This window comes from Scleropages formosus, chromosome 1, assembly GCF_900964775.1.
Source record: "Scleropages formosus chromosome 1, fSclFor1.1, whole genome shotgun sequence".
NCBI lineage: Eukaryota > Metazoa > Chordata > Actinopteri > Osteoglossiformes > Osteoglossidae > Scleropages > Scleropages formosus.
The window spans coordinates 37373867-37391517 of NC_041806.1; the positions used below are offsets into that span (position 1 = coordinate 37373867).

General features: G+C 44.5%; 1 protein-coding gene across 2 annotated transcripts in view; it reads left to right on the forward strand.

Moving 5' to 3' along the window:
* Positions 1 to 17651, forward strand: part of asxl2 (ASXL transcriptional regulator 2) — a 61291-nt gene that overhangs the window by 3621 nt on the left and 40019 nt on the right. For both annotated transcript variants that reach the window (XM_029251160.1, XM_029251162.1), the window contains exon 2: positions 14535 to 14617. In XM_029251160.1, coding sequence (XP_029106993.1) covers positions 14535 to 14617 — 83 coding nt within the window. The remainder of the gene's footprint in view (positions 1 to 14534; positions 14618 to 17651) is intronic.

Consider the following 17651-nt stretch of genomic DNA (forward strand, 5'->3'; position numbering starts at 1 on the left):
ACTGTTGATATTCCCGATAACCGGTTGTCTAGTGCACGGTGGCAGTGGTCTGGACCCTATCCCAGAAGCAGAAGGTTTTAGACTATGCAGGGTACATCTTGGGAAAGACGTTATTTCATCATGGGGCATTCACACACTGTGGCCAGTTTACAGACAGTACGTTGGAATTTAGCATCTTTGAACTGTGGTAGTAAACTCGCACGAACCTGGAGAGAACATGCAGACTGAGCGACATTCAAGCCCATGTCCAATCACATAGCCAGGAGGTCTGAAGCACTAGTATTACCCACTGTGTTACCATGTTTCTCCCCAAAAAAACTCAGAAATTTCTTATTTTCTTTAGATGTGAGGAGTGGAGGAATATCCGTATAGTTTTATTCAGAACTTGTAGTATCTAAGTCATGCCTACACTACACACTGTTCTGTATTTCTGTCTCGTCAGTTTACTGGGTGAACCTCGTGTTGTTGTGGAATTCACTAAATCTCTCACTGCAGTAGTGTGTCTTTCTCCGCAGCAGAGCTGCTTTACAAGGCATCCCCTCTGCAGCACAGCACATGGGGCTTTAATGAAACCACCTGCTCACCTTCAGACCACACCAAACTGGTTGTAATTGCAGATGTTTCGCTTGTCAGGATGAGCTTGTTTACCGCCAGGATTTCGGACAGCTCCAAACAGTGTTTCCTGATGGGTTTTTTTTTTATTTTATAAAACAAACCAGCCGAACCTCGGTGTTTGTTTTCAGACCAACGCTGGGCTCGCTGCGGTATGTCCCAGATTGGCCGGCCGCTGCAGGTGGGTCTCCCGGGAGGTCCCGTTTCCCGGATCACGCGGCGTTCACCGTTCCATAAATGTCGATGCGCTGGAACTGCACCTGGGAGAAGCACATTGTTAGAGGAGTCACGTCTCAGGCCTGCTTCTCGTCACCATGGTGTCATACACACAGGAAATGAATCATGCTTCATTGAAGCCAGCGGCACTCCTGCTCCTGTCCCCAAGCCAGGGCAGGCATTCAGGCGCGCAGCTGGGCAGGAACTGCGGACGGGGCTCAGCCAGCTGTGTCATCGTGTTTACACAGAGCCGGCTTCGCGTCACGTGGCCTGCCTGCCCCGGCCCAGCATGCATTTTGGAGTCAATGATAAGGACTCAAGAGACTGGAGCCATGCCTACCCATTCGTTTCCCACTGGCCGACACTTTAAAATATGCTTTTATGCGTAATACATAAATTTAATCAGTTTTGGAATCGCAGTAATGCAAATAATGTCCATGGCTTTCTTCAGCCTGAATCTCTTAATGAACTATCTTTAGCAATGCAGCAGTGACATTTTGGAAGGTTTGTTTTGTTGAACATAGAGCTGTTTTCAATTTGTAATAGTCTGCAATGTTTTAAGCTCAATATAGATATAACTTGGAATTTCACTAATGTAAAATGTACACAGTGTGAGGTGGCGAGATATTCTTAATTCTTCTTTGGACCAGTAGGGGGCAGAAAGGCAAAAAAATAGGTGTTTAGAAGTTATAATTTGATTTGTCAGTTATCTGACAGCTGTTTATTTACTTATTTTCTTCTCTATTCATAAATATTATGTTGTTTCATGTAGCTACAAGAAAAAGGGTGTTAGCAAGGCTTTTAGATGCATCTCAAAATGTTAAAAAAAAAAAAAAAAGAAAAGAAACTGCAGGTGTCTTGCTGTTGCGTTATTCAGTTTACATGTTCTGACCACTGAGGTTATGCAGACCTGTGCAAACACACACACACTGTTTGAAACCACTTGTCCCAAGCGGGGTCTCGGCAAACCAGAGCCTAACCCGGCAACACAGGGTGCAAGGCTGGAGGGGGAGGGGACACCAGTCCATCCCAGGGTACCCCAAGCGGGACTCGAACCCTAGACCTACGGGAGAGCAGGACCCGGTCAAACCCGCTGCGCCACCACGCCCCCCTCCTGTACAAACAGGATGTCATCATTACAGTTGACCTCGTCTTCTCCAGCCTGCAAAATGATTCAGCAGTGTCAAGTGAAATATATCTGTTGCGATGATCTGCCAAAGAAAAATCCATTTAAATCACAGAGCACGTTTGAAAGTTCTGTTGGCTGTAATGGTGTTGCTGTTTAACAGTGCGCAGTGGTGCTCCTCTGGGACCCGGCCCATCAGTGAGGTTTATATTTTTTTTATACTTGTTTGCCTTGCTTATAGAACTCCGTTGGATCTGTAATCACCACAAGCTGCACAGTAGAACTGAACCTCCGAAATAGAAAGTTGTCGTGTCCCATTTGTCAGCTAAGTGGTGGCAGGTTCGAAGCCTTTCCTAACTAAAGAGGCAATCTCTGAAGTGTATTATCATATCATATCATATTATAGTATCAGATTAAAAATTACTAAATCTTTGGTGACACTTTTTGAACCATTTATCAGTGTAATTATGTAGGAAGCCTTTAATAAGGTCCTTTCTCAGTGCTGCATATTATACACACCTTAAATCTGTTTTGTGACCCCTTAACACATTTCTTAATTGGCCATATCTGAATACATTTTTATTAAATAGCAAAGTTTTTTTTTTTTTTTTTTTAATTAAATAAATTCTGTAAAATGCCCAGTGCTCCTGACTGGTCAGACCCTAAGTTTAAGACTTTCATGTATTCATTTGGCTGACCCTTTTCACTAAAGTGACTAATAATGTTAAACTACCTTCAGTTAATTACCCATTAATACAGCTGGGTAATTTTACTGGAGTAGTTTAGGGTAAGCACCTTTCTTAAGAGCACTACAGCTGGAGATGGGATTCGAATAAGTAACCTTTGTGACTTGAACTTTCGCTGTACTTGATGTGTTTCTGAGTCATCGTGTGTCAGTTTAACCCTTATCTTGAGCAAGACTGGATAAGGAATCTTGTGGTTTACACACCTTAACAAATAAATCCTCATTATAGGTTATGTTTACCAGAAAGAAGTAATTTTAGTTATAGTATGATACTGAATGAAATTTTTTGCTGTAGCTGTCTCAGGAAATGAGTGTCACTATTGGCTAAGATACCCTCTAATACTCACTCACTCAGTCACTTTTGACAACTGCTTGTCCAGGCAAAGGTTGTGGTGGTCTGGAGCCTATTCCAGAAGCACAAGGTACAAGACTAAGAAGGACAACACGTTCACACAATACGGCCGTTTTTCATGTGGAGTCTTCAGTCCACCCGAAACATCTTTGGACAGCAGATGGAAACTCAAACTTCCCATGGACAGCACTGAATTTAAAGCTATTGCCCAGTTCTAGTGCTGTGAAGCAGCAGCGCTGCCCGCTGCTCCACCTTATCTTCTAATAACGAATCTCGTTTACCATGGATAGTGAGGAAAACAAATGCATGGATATTGGACCAAATCACTGTGATTAGAAGTGTAAAAAATGAGACTGAGATCACAGGACTGTGGGTGCATCACGTGAGGATGAGATTCTCTTGAAAAGACGGTAAACACTTGGGAAGGTTGGACAGTCTCGGTCACACATTGATGGTGTCGCTCATAGTGACAATGGACACATCCCGCTCAACGTTAAGGACACAAGTGGAGGACATAACATTCTGGATGCACTTTGTTTTGTGGTCTCCAAGAGTCAACATCAACTCGATGGCACTTAGCAGGAACACCACAAAGACTGTTCACGTTTAAAACATTGCACAGTAATGAGTCTCCTTATTGGTAGACGGAGCTGCTCCTGTGCAAGTGCCCAGGGTTCAAACCGTCATGGGGATAGAGTGATGAGTGATACTGGAATTGGACAGTATTTGACACCTAGGGACACGAGGCAAGCTTGTACCAATTTGCTGTTCTCTAACAAGCATGGGGAAAGCCATGTGTTCATAGCTGTGAGCTTTTTCAGTTAATTTCTTTGCACAGAATAATAAAACAATAGCCTGGAGGGATGCCCGACCTGCACACGGCTCTTCAAAGAAATTTGAAGAACAAAATGTCCGAGTGCAGTGGAGCACAGCCGCCATGTGCGTGCGTGCATCTGTGCGCATGTCCGTGCACAATAGCGTAGTGGTTACAGCTACTGCCTTTGGATCCAAAGCTTGCGGGTTTGATCCCCCCTCCAGCTGTAGCACCCTTGAGCAAGAAACTTACCCGAAATTGCTCCAGTAAAATTACCCAGCTGTATAAATGAGTAAATAATTGTGACCTTAACATTGTGAGTTACTTTGGGGAAAAAAGCATAAGCTAAATGAATAAATGTGTGTGCTGTGTCTTTTCTTTCTAACCCCTTGACCTGTCATCTGCTGCTCCATTCCCTCTGACATCTCTCTTTGGCCTCCTCTTCCTCTCTCTTAACCTGCCTTCTTCAGCTTCTCGTCATTTAATTTGTTCTCCATATTTCATTGCACTTCCTGTTGCTCTCTCTACACCTTTTTCACGCCTTCAGATGTATGCTCTTACCTTCACCTCTCCATCTTAAACTCTCCTCTTTGCTCAGCTCCTCTCCCAGTCTTTCTCTACCCCCTGCTCTCACATGTCTTTCTCTTACGTACGCTATGTAGACATTACTTCTGTTACATTGCTTAATTTGTTCTTTGGGTGTGCTTAAATAGTTTAGCCAAGTTTTCGAGCATGCAGTGTGCAGGTGCACGAATCCTATGTGTGTGTATATATGTGTTTATACTGTATCGTGGATCCATACATACAATCCGTCAGAGCTTGAAGGAGTGAAAGAAGCCTTTTCTGTTGAACTGTGTGTTAGTGCAGGGAATAGGTCATCGCAGTTATTTCAAGAGTCGGACTGAATAATAATAGCGAACGACCTTTTCCGCTGCTTTGTGGGAAATTTCCCATGAATGAGCGGCACACACACTCCTCCAGGGACATGGATCACAGTGAAGTAAACGGTCTTCCCAGTTCCCTTTATTATTAGGATGCTGCGATCTCCAAGGCAATGGAAGAGCTATTGATTTGAGAGGTTGTGGTGTTTTTATTGTTTTTATTTAACATTCTTTTCCCAGTAGCATTTCATTGACAGTAACAATAGAAAATTGCTTCTTCTGTTAATTTTTCAGTTTAACTTTATTTCAACAACATCATATAAATATCATAAACTATTCTGTTGCCATATTCTGTTCCCTCTGAAATGCCAAATTATAGACCCAGAAGTATCTCATCACTTTTTGGAAGAGCTTTTCTTTGCAGTGTCTTGCTCTACACTGGAACTTTTTCCTTCTAGGGACTTTAATCCAGGTACACAATTGATAGGCACTACTCTTTCCTTCAGTGCAGGTACCACTAATCTGGGGGCCTGGATTTGGAGTTGTCCATCAGAAAGGGAACAGGTCACATCTTCAGGGTTCACACCTTCTGGCAGCTCAAACTGTTGATGGAACTCGTGGCGTTTGTAAGAGTATGAGCCTTTTCCATCTTCCTCCTTCTTTTCCGTCTTCCCACTCACCCACAGTTTCCTGCCCACTTGTTTGACAGATAAATGCTCACGGGGGAAGTCTTTAGTGTCCAGAGTGAGGGCGAAGTTCTCTCCCTCACTGTCCACCTTAAATGAGATGGGCTTGAAAGTCATCAGACCTGGTTCGATCTCCTTGAAGATCTTTTCATGAAGTTTCTCCATGAATCCCAGACTCTTCTTCATCTCCTGCATGTGCCTCATCATCTCTTGTTCGATGCGAACAAGAGCTTGGGTCTCTGGCCAGAGGCTGTCCAAATTCTCTCCCTTCTCCATTTGATTCGTGACCACCTGAAAAGCTGCTGGCTACTGAACAATGAAATGGGCAATAAGTAACATGATTGTGACAGTCAGCTTCCTGGTGGTAACCAAGGTAGCGACAACAACACAACAGTGGACAATGATCTTCTTGGTGGTGACATCAAATGTGCTTGGCTCCTCTTACCGTGGCCTCTATGGTCTTTCACCTCTGCACTTTGAGATTCTAGAAAAACTGAACATTTTGGGGTAGTTTTATCTGTATTGCTGAGAAATGCATGTGCACATGAAGGTTCAGAAATTACACAATCAGTTGTGTTTCTAATTAATTTTTAGACCCATTTTACCGATATAGAATTAACTGTTTATTGAAAAATGTTTTAACACATCTTTGAAAACATCTAAACTGTCATGGCCGGTTCCGGAAGGAAGTGGCAGACCCAAGTGCGGAGCGGAATGGGGCTTTATTCAGGGAAATCCGGAAAACAAGGTGAAAGGACAGGCAAGAGGTCTCCAAGGTGCAAACGTCATTCAAGGGATAATCCAAAAGACAAGGTCGATTTTCAGGCAAAAGGTCGATAATCATAAGGAGCTACTGAGACTAAGGAGGAGGGAGACGGGACTAGGAAGGGACGGCAGGATCGGGAAGGAATGAAGGCAATACTGGTAGGTCTCAGGTCGCAAGGGTGAACAAGGTTCTGCGTCAGCTCCTGGACTGACGCTGCCTTAAATGCGATGGTCTCTGTTGTGCCCCAGGTGTTCCGCGTTGGCTGGGTGGCATGGGCGTGGCATAAACAAACCATGGTTGCATTGTTGATAAACATGACTAACATTTTTATAATGGAGAAACAATGAATAAAATCTTACAGTGATAACAAATTTCACCTGATTAGATGTTTCTTTGAGGTGTTATTATGTGACAGTGGGGGGCTCAGTGATGCAGCAGGTTTGGTCTGTGTCCGCTGTGTGGCGGGTCTGTGGTTCAAGTCCTGCTTGGGGTGCCTTGCGATGGACTGGCATCCTGTCCTGGGTGTGTCCACTCCCGTAGTAGTGACAACAACACAACAGTGGACAGTGATCTTCTTGGTGGTGACATCAAATGTGCTTGGCTCCTCCTTGCCACAACCATGCTCAGGACAAGCAGTTTCAGCCACTGTGTGTGTGTATGTGTATATTTGAAAGGTCCCGGAGGAGGTAGGGGACATGGAGTCTAAATGGACCCTGTTCAAAACCTCCATTGTGGAAGCAGCTGTGGCCAAAAGCTTGTGGGTGCCAGTCACAGCGGCAACCCAAGAACTTGCTGGTGGACACTGGTGGTGAGGGAAGTCATCAAGCTGAAGAAGGAGGCCTTTAGGGTTTGGTGCCTAGTTGGCTCTGAGGACTCCTGACTCAGCAGATAGGTACCGGCAGGCAAAAAAGGCGCCTGCAGTTACAGAAGCAAAATCTAGAGTGTGGGAGGAGTTTTGAGAGGCCATGGAAAATGACTATCGGTCGGCCTCAAAGAGGTTCTGGAGAACCATTGGGCGGCTCAGCAGGGGTCGGAGGAGCTTCACTCAAGCTGTCTCCAGCAAAGGTGAAGAGACTCCGACCTCAAACAAAGACATTGCCGAGAGGTGGAAGGAGCACTTTGAGGAACTCCTAAACCCGAGAGATATGCCTCCCTTACAGGAGTCAAGGCCAGAGGCTTCCGGGGTATCGGAGTCCATTTCCCTGGTTGATGTCACTGAGGTAGTTAGAAAGCTCCACAGTGGCAAAGCACTGGGGGTGGATGTGATTCACCCAGAACTGCTTAAGGCCCTGGATGTTGTGGGGCTGTTATGGCTGACACACCTCTGCAATGTTGCATGGACCTCGGGGACAGTGTCTTTGGATTGGCAAACTGGGGTGGTGGTCCCTATCTTTAAGAAAGGGGACCAAAAAGTATGTGCCAACTACCGGGGTATCACACTTCTCAGCCTCTCTGGGAAAGCCTATGCCAGGGTACTAGAAAGGAGGCTCTGGCTGATAGTTGAACCTCGGACTGAAAAGGAACACTGTAAATCTTGTCCTGGAACAGTGGACCAGCCTTTCACCCTTTCACAGATAACTGAGGGGGCATGGGAGTTTGCTAATCCAGTGTACATGTGTTTTTTGGACTTGGAAAAGGCCTACAACCGTGTTCCCTAAGAAATTCTGTGGGAGGTGCTTTGGGAGTATGGGGTGCCGTGGCCACTGCTGCGGGCCATCTCTGTACACACGGAGCAAGAGCTGTGTCCGCATACTCGACATTAAGTCAAGCCCGTTCAATGTGGGTGTTGGACTCCGCCGAGGTTGTGCCTTGTCTCCACTCCTGTTTGTGGTTTTCATGGACAGGATATCAAGGCACAGCCAAGGTCAGGAGGGCATTCTATTTGGGGGTTGGAAGGTGATCTCTCTGCTTTTTGCGGATGATGTTGTCCTTTTGGCACCGTCACATGGAAGCCTCCAGCACGCACCGTAACGGTCTGCAGCCGAGTGTGATGCGGTTGGTATGAGGATCAGCACCTCCAAGTCTGAGTCCATGGTTCTCCCACGGAAAAGGATGGAATGCCCCCTTTAGGTAAGGGGAGAGAGTTTGCCCTAGGTGGAGGAGTTTAAGTATCTTGGGGTCTTCTTCACGAGTGAGGGGAGAAGGGAGCGTGAGATCGGCTGCAGTCTGGGAGCAGCAGCAGTAAGGCGGTCGCTGTACCGGCCTGTAGTGGTGAAGAGGGAGCTGAGCCATAAGGCAAAGTTCTCTATTTACCGGTCAGTCTATGTCCCTACCCTCACCTATGATCATGAATTCTGGGTAATGACCAAAAGATGAAGATCACGGATACAAGTGGCTGAAATGAGTTTTCTCTGCAGGGTGGTGGGACTCACTCTCCGTGACAGGGTGACAAGTTCGGCCATCCGGGAGGAACTCGGAGTGGAGCTGCTAGTCCTCCGCATTGAGAGGAGCTAGTTGAGGTGGTTCAGGCACCTAGTGAGGATACCTCCTGGGCACCTCCCTTTGGAGGTATACCAGACACGGCCAACTGGGACGAGACCCTGAAGTTGGTCCAGGACTCGCTGGAGAGATTATATCTCCTAGTTGGCCTGGAAGCAGCTGGGGATCCCCTGAGTTGAGCTGGAGGAAGTTGCGAGGGACAGGGACATCTGGGCTTCTCTGCTCTCCCTATTGCCACTGCAACCCTAGCTGGACAGGAAGATGGATGGATGGATGGGTGGATATTTGTATTGTGAATGGGTGAGTGAGTTTTGCATGTGTGCCTATGCAGCAACTGGTGTCCTGATTATGGTATTACCCCCCCCAGCCTTTCTCCCAGTGATTCTGGACCTTGCAACCCTGACCAGCACCACCAGTAATGAAAATGGATGGATGGATGGATGGATGGGTTAATTTGAAAGCCCCATAAATAAACCACCACACTCACTATTAATCTCAAGTTTGATACATTGAAACGATGTATGTAGGTGACAGAAAAACAACTAATAAAGATAAAATGCAGAAATATACAATAATTAGAGGACCCAAAGTGACCTTGTGAATGCTGCTCAGTTCTGTAAATTACTCGTCTCTCTGTAAGTGCGAGATTGTGGTGTTGCAAGACAAGATGAAGCAGTCTTCGAGCACTAAGCATGAGCTCAAGTTTTTAGTTTTCCATCATAGCTGATTTTTTGTTATCTGAAGAGACATACTGAAGTGTGAGTGCCAAGGTGTGTGGTGTGTGTGTGTGTGTGTGTGTGTGTGTGTGTGTGTGTTAGCCAGGTGGCAGTCCTGTGTGGGGCAGGTCTCCTCCATAGAGGCCTCAGCCTCCTCCATGCTGAGCTCAGGATATTAAAACCAGACATCTGCTCCAACAATGCAGACACCTGGCTCCTCTTCCCATCGCCTCACGTACGGCCCCCCAACTCCCCCCGCCCTCCACGCCCACACACACGCATGCAGATTCGCCTGCTTACACAGGAATCTTGCCACTCCCCACTCAGTATTTAGTCTGGTCAAGGATCCTCAAGCTCCAAACAGATCACACAGATAAATATGCCCCCAAAAGTGTTAAATTGTGGCCTAAACTATCTAAGTTGTAATGACCTCCCTGCTGAATAGCAGTGGTGTGCAATATATTTATGTTTATGCTTTATATTTATTCATTTAGCTGACGCTTTTCTCCAAAGCGACTTACAGTTATTTACCCATTTATATAACCGGGCAATTTTTTATTGATGCAAAGATTTTAATTAGTGGCAGGCAAAAGAGTTTTTGTTTATTTTCAGTCTGATTTATGATACCTCCTGAACGATATTGTTATTGCCAAAGCCAAAGGTCTTACAGGCTCACTGTTTCCCACTATTGTACTTTTCCCGGTTGCTAAGAGATGGAATTTTCACGGGTCCCTGTGAATTATATGATATTGTGAAAGGCTCACGCTTAGAGACTGAGATGCCGCCTAAATGGAATTTTTACTCTTCATTATTTGTTTTAATTACTCTCGACAATACAGAATGCAAATCGGCCTAGCTGGGGTGTCTGGGAAGCACTGTCGGTGTGAACGTGACGCTCCAGCGATTAATGCATTTCTGAAGTGCATGCTGGTATGTAGAGGGCATTACTTAGCGATGCCCTATTGTGGACCTAGTTATTTTTACTCTCCATGTGCATTGATTGGCTTGTAGCTGCTTTGCAGTTCAGCCATGAATAATTTAGCCTTGGCTGTTGTGGTTAGCAGGTGTTTCCCCCTTTGAGGATGTTGTTCCCATGCCATTCTTAATGTGCGCCGATGCCCCCAGCTCCTGTTTACGTCGCCATCTCATAAGAGTGGCGCATCATCTCCAAGCACGGCCAGACACCAGCAGTACGAATCCAGGTTACATAAACGGGGCCGTGGCTGCCATTCAGGCCTCGCTGCGGTTGCGAACATCATCGCGTTGACTTGTAGGCTTTTTGTTCGTACACCTTTCAGAAACATTGCCTCGAGTACAGGTGCTTCGCGGCTGCGGAAAGGGTGAAGGATGACTGAAATAAGAATTACACAACAGAAGCATACGGTTAATAATGCATGGCGCGAAACGCTTTCCAAAACGCCCGTGTCAGCGATTAGCCTTTGTGTCTGTCAAGCAGGAATGTGAACGCTGTGCAAAGATTTACCTGAAAGTAGCCATGGAAACAGTTTTCCGAGAGCCCAGTAAATGTCCCTGGGAAAGGTGCTTTGCTGTACAAATACAATTCAGATTTTGCAAGAGATAAAACAGATCATTTGTGTTTTCTCTTTGCTTTCTTTGAGCACTTGTTTAAAATAGGTCAATTAAAGCTATTAAATAAAAGCAACGGGCTGCTGTTTTCATTTTCTCCCCAGGGAATAACATGTTTTTCCACCCTTTATAAGAAAGTACATTTAGCAACATGCACTCTCTGCCAAATTCAGAAAGGGACTTGCTTAATCACTCACTCAGATCTGTTTAAAAGTCGTATGTCTGCAGCTTGTGCCAACTGGTGACCCCTTCACCCCCGGCCCCCAGGGCACCGCCTGCTCTTGTGTTCTCGCTGGCGAGGACCGGCAGGGAAACACCTCGGCGCTTTTTGTTCTGTTCTTTTCTCTAATAAAAGTCATCTCTGTACAGCGTCCAGCGCCCGAGGCTTACTGAGGTTGTCAGTATGTCATGGAGTTTTCTGGATTACTGCTCCTTATGGAATCATCTTCTGGATAAGGGCTCCTCTCAGAATCAATGTGCTGGATTTGTGTTGAACGTGGAATCATCTTATGGACACGGACTCTTCAAAGAGTCATCTGTTGCATATGGGCTCTTCACTCAATGATCAGCTGGACTCAGTGTGCCAAAAGAGTCATCTTTGGCTCCAGGCTGCTCAGGAGCTCAGTGCAGCATCTGCTTCTGTCCCTGGCTGGCTGTTGACCCATCATTACCTAAAGATCAAAAGGTCATCATCTCTGCAAAGACTCTGTCCCCAAACAGGGGTGCTGAGGGCAGTGCAGGGTGAATTAACAGCAGAATCTACTTGGAACAACAGACAGACTAACAAAGCACAGCTTTGTGGGGAGGACTCAAAACTGTATATTTTAGGGCCTTTTATACATTTCATAATCTCAGAAGTTCCACACAGCTAGGTTGGAAATCACCTTTGGAGTCATCTCTGTCTTAGAGTACCAAAATGTTGGTAATCTCTTAGGTCTGAGTCTCATTACTCATAAAACACTGTTGTCATATAGCATGTTGTCGTGCAGCAACTATTTATGAAGTCTATAAATGTGAACTAGTGTACCTATAAACAGTGCCATGCAACCAAGCTTTATGTATGAACTCAAGCTATGGGTCTCTTTAGGAGTCCCTGAAATGGCAGTAGAAGCCCTTGTCTGTAATAATAAGCCCGTTGTTGTAGCCACCAGGATTGCTGGCCTGTCGAGATGATGGCACAGTAGGGACAGTGGGACACTATTAAAACACAAGCTCACTTTGAGGTCCTATCAAAATATCAATAAACATGCCTCTTTGCAGTTCACTAACCTGAAATGTCAAAGCAGGCATGAAATATAAATGCAAAAAAGTTTGAAAAGATGGGTCATGTGCTTGTTCATGGGGAGAATACCCGTACGCCTGACAATATGCATTTCTCCGCTGAAGGGTAGTGTTACGCTCACCTCGTCCTCAAAGGCGAAGGGTCTTCATCAAAGAGCCAAGGCGAGACGTTTGATGTGTTGTCTGCACTGTGCGCGTGTACGCTGAGGTTTTAGGAAACCTTTGGCCCAAAGCGAATGCATTAATTCATCCACTCCACACTGCCAGAAAATGTGTTTGCATCACATACAGCAATCAACCCGTTATTATGCACATAAATATAAGGAAGTGTTAATATTCCGCGATGACTCCTAGCAGCTTCCATTAAAGCTGCAAGTGCTAAAAGCAAGAGAGGGATTGTTTTGCAGCCGGCTCTTGAAAGAGAACAACGTGAGTTATTGGTGTAATTGAAATTCACTTATTCATCTAATTATTTGCCAACTGCGCTAGGCATTGCGTGTTTTTTAATTAAGGTGGCTCATGTGTCTTTATGCTGAAGGTTTTTTGTTATCCCGAAATGTACTGATTGTTTTTGTCACAAGAATTGTTTCCTATGGGGCAGCAAGGTGGTGCAGCTGGTAGTACTAGTGTCTTTCAGCTCCTGGGCTGTGGATGCAGGCAAGGGTTAGAATCCAACTCAGTCTGTGTTGAGTTTGCATGTTCTTCGCATACTCGCACAGTCTTCCTCCTCAAGCTCCAGTTTCCTCCCACAGTTCCAAGACACATGTATCAGTTTGACTGGTGACTCTGTATTACTCTGAGGCGCACTGGGATCCAATCCACCGCGTACCCTGCCTTGTGCCTGTTACTTGCAGCCCATGGTTGCAGTTGTTCAACATGTGTTCAATGGATGAGTAAATCCACCCAATTTCAATAACTGCTTGTCCAGAGCAGGGTTGCGGTGGATCAGAGCCTATCTCGAAAACATAAGCCGATGGGGTTACACCTTGGACCGGAGACCAGTCCATCGTAGGATAGCACCACTTGCACACACTTGCCTGTTGACACACTACAGACAACTTTAGACCGTGGACTTCTTATGTCTTTGGACTGTGGGATGGTAGATGGGTAAAGATGAAGGGTATTTTTGGCATTATTAACAAAACAGTGTATGCAATCACCTAAATTAGTGTACAATATTGAATCATCAAGTGATTTTTTTTTTGGACGGGAAACTTGGATCAAGTCTTAGAACCGTAATTCTCCCTGTATTTTTGGGTTTTTTTTTTTTTTTCCTGAAGAGCAGAAAATCACATGTAATGTAAAGTGCAGAGTTGGAGAAGCATGCCGATGGCATAGTGAAAAATGGAGCTCTGTAGTGGCTCTCCATTAATGTGTGCCACGCGGAGATCCTCTTTTGGCAAGGAAAGCTTGCATGGCTACATCTGAAGGATTACTCTTGATGCTTGCTATTCTACTGGCAGTGGCACACCCTTAGCTGGTGCTCTGGCCAAACAGAGGCCTGTGGGAGCAATGAGAAAGTCTGGTCTAGAAGCTCCATGGCCACAATTTATCCGGCCACCTGTCCTTCAGCCCTGGGAACCTAGAGGGACCTACAGTGGTGTTTGGCCAAGTACTGTGACTTCTGTGTTTGGAGTGAAAGGAGAACAGAACATCTTCTTGTAACCCTTTCATAGCTAAGATTAATAATTTCACTTTCCTTATTAAATGTCAGTAAATGTAGTTTATTTTAAAGTGTTTTTCATTTGTGTTAACAGTTAAAGTCTGTCCCCTTTATATATTTTTTTTAACATCCAGAGTTTGTATACCATGAACAGGTACTGTTAAGTGATTTGGCTTAAGTAATTACAATAAGTGTATGATTAACCTAAGAGATAGAATAGCAGAAAATTATGAAACCTGATTAAAAAGTACTATGCATAATTGTAATATACAACTTGGCCTTGACATGTTAATGTGTGTTTAATAGTGTCTGCTTACATATTAAAATGATTTGTTTTAACATGTACTAAGTTGGTATACTTCCAGTTAATACAGAGAATACTATTTATAAAGGAAGGCTACTGATTCTGAAGTGAAAAAAAACTTAATTAAATCCATGTTTATGATACAACTTTAACACTAGCTTATAATGTGCACAGAACCCTTTCTGAAGACTTTCATTTGTAATGTTAGGATTTACGAATGGCAGGCTGCTCGGCAACATATTGAGACACAAGTACCAAAGGCGTCTTTATCCCTGAGTGCGCATTAAATGGGATTTATTCCTGAAATTCTCTTGTAATGTCATCTTTTTGTGTTGCTTGTTCACAGGTACTGGAGAAGTACCCTAATACCCCCATGAGCCATAAAGAGATCCTCCAGGTTATCCAAAGAGAGGGGCTGAAGGAAATAAGGTAAACATTTTAAGTTACTGTCTCTGAGAAGAATTCAAAATTGCTGGGAAAAAAAAAAAATAGTTGAAATTTTATGTGTGTTATTTGCAGTATCACTCAAAAGTATGTGAAAAATATTTTCTTTCAGCCCCTAAAAACTTCATTGTGCACAGAAGTATTATAACATTTTCTCTGTACTGGAATCCAAATACTAATTTTTACATGTTTGCTGTTGTGTGGTATATTATTTTATATGTAGGTTCAACATGCTATATGATGAGATAGTTTAGAAACAGGTATGAGGTTTTTCTTAAATAACATGGAGGACAAGAAAAGAGTTTGGTTGCCAAAGGTGTCATCTGTTGCCTCCTGGCTTCTCCAGGTGATAATGAGAGTTCTAATAGCTTATTCCCCAGTTATTTCCCAGGGGGTTTCTGTAAACAAAGTTGCTTACGCCCCGTGGGGCACCTGTGCTGTCCCCACCGGGGCGTAGTCAGCCAGCAGTCGCTATGCAACGTGACACCCTGGCAGCTCCAAGCAAGGAAGGAGCACAAACAGCACATAAACAAACTGAAACCTCTTCTGTCAGACCAAGAAAACTACATCTCTTTAATAGCATTTTATTTTTTTCTTATGACCATGTTGTCATTATGATGATGATCATCATCATCTATAATCATTGTCATCATCCCGTAAAGGGCAAATTTCACATTGTCTGTGAGCTTCGCCTTTCATTCTTTCGATGGCAGATTATTTGCATCGCAGGGTTGGGTTTCTGCTGTCCCCCTCGAGGTGCCTTCCTGATGAGATATGCAGCACTGAATTTAATGAGCTCCTGCCTAACAAGTCAAATGAGCGATGCATACGGCAGACGATCAGGAAAGGCCTCCAAGTGTATGTCTGAGGGGGTCTGAAGTGCTGTACAGAACACCAGTAGAGGACACCTTCCACCATAACATGCCATTCTACCCACTTTTTGGATACACAACACGGTGTTTGCGCAGCCCATAAACAGTAAGAGTTCCGCCTCGCATAGACAGGATGGACGACGTTTCTCTTTCTATTAATGCTGGTATTATTCAAGGCTTGAACTCCCCCAAGCTGTCTGCTGTGACTCATGTAGTAAACACAGGGAAACAAATTCCCCTTTGACTGCAGTAATGACAATCAAAGTGTCCAGGGGTGATTGGGAAATAAATCTATAGCAATAAAACGAAGGCGTCCTTGGCGGCTCTCCTAGCAGGACATTCTCTTAAACTTGGCTCCAGACACCATCTACTCATGTTGTCATTAGAGACCATTGATATTGCCCTGAAATTACCTTGTTGGGAAATCAATCCCTGGCGTGTTCTGTTTTAATGGGGGGAAGGGTGTGTTTCCTTGGCAACTAGTAACACCTGCTGGAAAGTGAAGCAAGAAAGAGTTCATTTTAAAGAATTACTGCCAAAGACAGGAAAATGTAAGAATTGTGAATTTTTTTTTTTTTTTTTTGGCAGTCTGCTCTATCAGCATTTTTTCCTGATAAGGACAGGCACGCTGAGCACGTAAATCCAATTAGCTGAGATTTTCATTCCGTTATTTTTCTTTTCATGTTGCTTCATCTGGACAGAGGTAGTTGGGGGTTCAATAGTGCAGTTACAGTACAGATCAAAAGTTTGAGTACACGCGTACAGCCAGGGCACTGCTCGTACGGGGCAAACTGGACAGAGGAGTGAAAGCATAGCAGCTCACACTTGTCCTACAACTCTGGCAATTTCTGCAAAAAAAGTTGGCAAGACTTGTTGGCTGCTTTCCTGATGCAAGTTGGTTACCCAAATGCCTTGTAACAATAAATTTTTAAAAAAAAGTTTCCAACAAGTGAATTCACACTTTTGACTGGTACTGTGGGGGGTGCAGTGGCGCAGCAGGTTTGGCCAGGTCCTGTTCTCCGGTGGGTCTGGGGCTCGAGTCCCGCATGGGGTGCCTTGCGACGGACTGGTGTCCCATCCCATCCTGGGTGTGTCCCCTCCCCCTCCAGCCTTGCGCCCTGTGTTACCCGGTTGGGCTCCGGTTTGCCGTGGGACAAGCGGTTTCAGACAGGTACTGTATACTACGTAGATGCTTGCCACACATATGTTAGCTAGTTCTGTATGTGGTTTTGGGAGAGACAAACTTATTTGCTGATTTGATGAGGAAAACATGAAGTGAACATATCATCTCCTAGTTTAAAATGGTCAGAGTTGACCACATGGGCAGACAGAGCTGACATGCAGACAGGTTTCTTCACACCAAGTAGGGCTTTTACTGCGAAGAGATGTGGGGACGATGCCCCTTCACAGCAAAACCAAAGGCAGACACAGCAGGACAAAATAAATATCAGTGACCTTCAAGCAAACTCATCTCCACCTTCTGTAAACCTCCAAGTTCCAGTCTGTTGCCCCGAGCTTTTCTTAAGCCCCTCTTCCCCGTCTCTTCAGCCAGCTGCTTTAAATTCTGGTGTTTGACTATCCTCTAACAGTGAGCAGCTGGTCTTCATTCTGCTGAATCGACATGGGAGAGATGTTTGCCCTGCCCCATAACGGGCTTCCCTATGGCACTTCACAGAATATTAATAAAAGGTTTAATATCTCTTACAATACTAGAAAGTGTTTATTGGACAGAGAAAAAAAATGACCTAAAGAAAGCATTGTCAGAATCAGAGGCAGAAGATATTGTACATTTAGCAGTAGAAAGTGTAAAGGTGGTTCATGTTATAAAAGATAAAATTACTTTAACCAAGCACCTTTACACAGCATGTAAAAGAGAACTATGTGAAGCCATGGTTTGACTTTTGTTTTTTTTTTTTTTTTTTTTTTTAGCTTGGATGCTGAAGAGGATTTAGCTGTAGTGAAACATTTATGAAAGAAAAACACGGACGGTAACATGTTTTGAAAGGCTTGTGTCTGTGAGGCAACTCCTACGGAGGAATCACTTGAAAGGATGCGACATTTACCTTTTTTTTTTGAATTTGAAAGGTTTGTGCAGATTGCGGTGTTAGTCCCAGCCAGTCAGAAGCTTTCTCCCTCAGTCTCCATCT